Below are 4,821 nucleotides of genomic sequence, written 5' to 3' on the forward strand. Positions count from 1 at the left end.
CCAGTACGACGACGACGGGTACCAGTCCTACTGCACCATCTGCTGCGGCGGCCGCGAGGTCCTCATGTGTGGGAACAACAACTGCTGCAGGTGCGGGGCCTGGGGGGACTGGGGGTGCCATTTGGTGCCACACCAGTCCTGGTGTGGAGCTGGGGAGGGTTCAGGGGTGCCACGGTCCTGATGTGGAGCTGAGGAGCTTTCACTGGTACCCCAGTTGTGTCAGGCATGAGGGTGGGGAGGTTTTGGTGGTGTCAGTCCTGGGGTGTTTTGGTGATGTCCCAGTTCTCAGTTTCAGCTGGGAAGTTTCAGTGATGCCACAGTCTTGGTGTGAGCATGGAGAGGTTTTGGTGGTGCCACAGTCCTGGTACAAGGTTTTGGTGGTGCCACAGTCCTGGTACAAGGTTTTGGTGATGCCACAGGCCTGGTATGGAAATTCAGGGATACCAGTCCTGGTTTGAGGCTGGGATGCTTTGTGGTGTCCCAGTATGAGTGTGGGGAGGTTTTGGTGGTGCCACAGGCCTGCCATGATCTTTTGGTGATGCCAGTGCTGGTTTGGGACTGGGGTGTTTGGGTGATGCTGCAGTCCCAGTGTGGGGCTGGAGAGGTTTCAATGATGCCAAGGTTTTGCCATAGGGTTTTGGTGCTGCCAGTGCAGGTGTGGGGCTGGGAGGTTTCGCTGATGCCTTGGTCCCAGTGTGGGACTAGAGGGGAGTTTTGGCCGTGCCCCAGTACCAGCACAGAGCTGGGAAGTTCTGGTGATGCCCCAGTCCTGGCACGGGGCTGAGGAGGTGTTGGTGGTGCCCTGGTCCTGGTTTGTGGGGTTGAGGGAAATTTTGGTGATGCCCCAGTCCTGGCATAGAATTTGGGTGATGCCAGTCCTGGTGTGGGACTGGCAGATTTTGGTGATGTCGCAGTCTTGGCATAGAGATGGGGAGGTTTCAGTTTTGATGGTCCTGCTGTGGGGTTTTGGGTGATGTCAGAGGAGGTGTGGGACTGGGGAGGTTTTGGTGGTGCCAGTCCAGCCATGGGAACTGGGTGATGCCAGTCCTGGTGTGGGACTGGCAGATTTTGGTGATGTCGCAGTCTTGGCATAGAGATGGGGAGGTTTCAGTTTTGATGGTCCTGCTGTGGGGTTTTGGGTGATGTCAGAGGAGGTGTGGGACTGGGGAGGTTTTGGTGGTGCCAGTCCAGCCATGGGAACTGGGTGATGCCAGTCCTGGTTTGAGACTGGGGAGGTTTTGGTGGTGCCTCAGCCCTGTGTGGGGTTTTGGTGATGCCAATCCAGCCATGGGAATTGGGTGATGCCAGTCCTGGTTTGGGGCTGGGGAGGTTCTGTTGGTGCCCCGGTCCTGGCATGAGGCTGGGGAGGGTTTGGTGGTGCCCTGGCCCTGCTGTAGGGCTGGGAGAAGCTCTGGCAGTCCCAGCACGGAGCTGGGAAGTGCTGGTGATGCCCCAGCCCTGCAGTGGGGTTTCGGTGATGGATGCCAGTCCTGGCACGGAGCTGGGTAGATCGTGGTGGTGCCACTGCCCTGGCACGAGCCCCACCACTGACCCCTGCTCCCCCCGTGCCAGGTGCTTCTGCGTGGAGTGCGTGGACCTGCTGGTGGGCCCGGGGGCGGCGCAGGCGGCCATCAAGGAGGACCCCTGGAACTGCTACATGTGCGGCCACAAGGGCGTGTACGGGCTGCTGCGGCGGCGGGAGGACTGGCCCTCGCGCCTCCAGATGTTCTTCGCCAACAACCACGACCAGGAGTTTGTGAGTGACCCCCTCCCTTCCCCCAGCCCCCCTCCCCGCCGCCCCCAGCCCCCTGACCCCCCTGTGGCTCTCAGGACCCACCGAAGGTGTACCCGCCCGTGCCGGCCGAGAAGAGGAAGCCCATCCGGGTGCTCTCGCTCTTCGACGGCATCGCCACAGGTGGGTGGGGGGTCCCTGGCACACTCCTGGGGTGTGTTTGGGATTGGGGGACGGGGGAGCAGCCTGCCTGCAGCCCACAGCCAGCCAGCCTGGGGGCAGGGGAGGTGGACATGTCTGTGGGACGCCTCGGGTGGGTGTCCCCGTGGGCAGCCCCTCCTGTCTGCTGTGCCCCGAGGGTCCACACCAGTGGGGATCCAGGGAAGGGGGATGGCCCAGGGATGGTGGGACAGGTGGGGCCCTTCGTCCATCCCCCTCACCCACCCCCTACTGCTCCCACAGGGCTGCTGGTGCTGAAGGACCTGGGCATCCAGGTGGACAGGTACATCGCCTCCGAGGTGTGCGAGGACTCCATCACCGTGGGCATGGTGAGGCACCAGGGCAAGATCATGTACGTCGGGGACGTCCGCAACGTCACCCAGAAACACGTACGTCCTGTCCTGACCCCCGGGACCCCCCAGACGCCCCTGTCTCCACATGAGGCTGGTCCCTCATCCTCAGGACGCTGAGGACAGACCTCAGGGACCTGCAGCTCCCTCCTGAGGGGCAGCACCGACCTCTGCTCTCAGTGACCAGTGGCAGGACTTGAGGGGAACGGCTGGAGCTGTGCCAGGGCAGGGTCAGGTTGGATCTCAGGAAAAGGCTCTTCCCCCAGAGGGTGTCTGGGCACTGAAAAGGCTCCCCAGGTCAGTGGGCACAGCACCAAAGCTCAGGGACAATGCTCTGAGGGACAGGGTGGGATTGTTGGCGTGTCTGTGCAGGGCCAGGACTTGGACTGATGATCCTTGTGAGTCCCTTCCCGCTCAGGACATTCCGTGATTCTCTGATCCCGCCGGGAGCTCGACCACCACCCCCCCCGTGTCCCCCAGGCCATAGCAGTGCCCAGCTCACCGGGGGTCTCCTCTCCCTCTTGCAGATACAGGAGTGGGGCCCCTTCGACCTGGTGATCGGGGGGAGCCCCTGCAACGACCTCTCCATCGTCAACCCGGCCAGGAAGGGGCTCTATGGTAGGAATGTGTCCACGGGGCTGGGGCTGGACCCCACTGCCGGCCCCCTAGGGCTGACACGGGCCCCCCACCCTGACCCTGGCCCCCTCCTCTCTCCTCTCAGAGGGCACTGGGCGCCTCTTCTTCGAGTTCTACCGCCTGCTCCACGAAGCCCGGCCCAAGGAGGGCGACGACCGGCCCTTCTTCTGGCTCTTCGAGAACGTGGTGGCCATGGGGGTGAGCGACAAGAGGGACATCTCGCGCTTTCTGGAGGTCAGTGCGTGCCTGGGGTCACCCCCATCCAGCCCCTGGGCCCCCCGGGGTCCTGTCCTCACCACGAGGGGCTGCTGAGCCCCGCTGACCTCCCGCTCCCCCCCTGCAGTCCAACCCCGTCATGATTGATGCCAAAGAAGTGTCTGCAGCGCACCGGGCACGGTACTTCTGGGGGAACCTGCCCGGGATGAACAGGTTGGTGAGAGCCCCCCAAAGCTGAGCCCTCAGCCCAGCTCTGGGAGGGTGGGCAGGCTGCACCTCTGGGTCCTCCCCCACCCCTGACATGGCCCTGGGGGTCCCCTGACCCTGGTCAGTGCTGGGAGAGCAAGAGTCTCACAAAGAAGGGATGGCACACCCCAAAAATCCAGTGTGGTGCCCCCTTGGAGGGGACTGGTTGTGTCCCTGCTCCCTCATGCTGGAGGGCTGGCACTAAACTGCCTTTTGTGTCCCTCCTGGATGGTGGCTGTGGTGGCCCATGGCTGGTGGCCACAGACCAGCCCCCATGGGAATCAGCTGCTTCTTGCCATTGCTTGTCACAGCCCCCCCAAAACAGCCATGGCCACCCTGTGCCCCCCACAAACCCCATCTGGAGACCTGCCCTGCACCCACGGGGGGACAGTCTGGGGACATTGCCACCCTCTGCCCACCATCTCTCCCCCCTCAGGCCACTCGCCTCCACCGTCAACGATAAGCTGGAGCTGCAGGAGTGCCTGGAGCACGGCAGGATAGCAAAGGTGAGCCGGGGGTGGGCAATGAGGGGATGGGGACCAAGGGGACGGGCAGTGGTCCCTGGCAGTGGTCCCTGGCGGTCCCAGGCTCCTGGGGGTGCAGGGGAATCCCTGGGGGTGGAGGAGGGACACAGTGGTGGCACTGTAGGGTGGTGGGAGTTGCCTGCTTGTGAGCGCCCAGTCAGTGGGTCGGGGGGCTCTGTCCCACCTCTCAGTGTGATGAGCCTGTGCCTGTGGGCACCCGGTGTTGGGGGGGGCTCCAACGTGCCAGGGGGCTTCATCCCACCCCCACCGTGACCAGCCCGTGCCTCTTGCAGTTCAGCAAAGTGCGAACCATCACCACTCGCTCCAACTCCATCAAGCAGGGCAAGGACCAGCACTTCCCCGTGTTCATGAACGAGAAGGAGGACATCCTGTGGTGCACGGAGATGGAGAGGTACCGGGGGCTCCGGGGGGCTCTGGGGCCGCAGCGCCGTGTCCCACCCGCAGCCCTGACCCCTCCTGCCCCTCCCGTGTCCCGCAGGGTCTTCGGCTTCCCGGTGCACTACACGGACGTGTCCAACATGAGCCGCCTGGCCCGGCAGAGACTGCTCGGCAGGTCCTGGAGCGTGCCGGTGATCCGCCACCTCTTCGCGCCCCTGAAGGAATACTTTGCCTGCGTTTAGAGACGGGCAGGAACTGGTGACACACGGAGCGAGTCGGAAACAAACCCATCCACGCCAAGAGAAGTGAACACACGGAATGAGAGAAGAGTCAGCACCCAGAAGAGAGACGGGATTTCGCAGCCCGACGGGAACCCAGCACACGTCTCCCCGAGCGAAAGGGGTCGGTGTCCTCTCCTGAATTTCCAAGGGTCAGCTTTAGCCTATTGAAAAACAAACAAAAACCACAAAAAAGCAAAGAAACAACGAAAAAAAAAAAA

At 62.9% G+C, this 4,821-nt stretch overlaps 1 protein-coding gene across 2 annotated transcripts in view; it reads left to right on the forward strand.

Annotated features, from left to right (window-relative positions):
• DNMT3A (DNA methyltransferase 3 alpha) overlaps positions 1 to 4,821 on the forward strand; it is a 27,835-nt gene extending 23,014 nt beyond the window's left edge. The window contains exons 14-23 of one of the 2 annotated variants that reach the window (XM_017838539.1): positions 19 to 90; positions 1,573 to 1,756; positions 1,831 to 1,915; positions 2,195 to 2,340; positions 2,829 to 2,919; positions 3,023 to 3,171; positions 3,281 to 3,366; positions 3,836 to 3,905; positions 4,217 to 4,335; positions 4,423 to 4,821. In XM_017838539.1, coding sequence (XP_017694028.1) covers positions 19 to 90; positions 1,573 to 1,756; positions 1,831 to 1,915; positions 2,195 to 2,340; positions 2,829 to 2,919; positions 3,023 to 3,171; positions 3,281 to 3,366; positions 3,836 to 3,905; positions 4,217 to 4,335; positions 4,423 to 4,564 — 1,144 coding nt within the window. In that variant the 3' untranslated portion in view covers positions 4,565 to 4,821. The remainder of the gene's footprint in view (positions 1 to 18; positions 91 to 1,572; positions 1,757 to 1,830; positions 1,916 to 2,194; positions 2,341 to 2,828; positions 2,920 to 3,022; positions 3,172 to 3,280; positions 3,367 to 3,835; positions 3,906 to 4,216; positions 4,336 to 4,422) is intronic. The other variant, XM_017838540.1, reaches the window with a different exon arrangement.

This window comes from Lepidothrix coronata, unplaced genomic scaffold, assembly GCF_001604755.1.
Source record: "Lepidothrix coronata isolate B3197 unplaced genomic scaffold, Lepidothrix_coronata-1.0 Scaffold344, whole genome shotgun sequence".
Classification (NCBI taxonomy): Eukaryota; Metazoa; Chordata; class Aves; order Passeriformes; family Pipridae; genus Lepidothrix; species Lepidothrix coronata.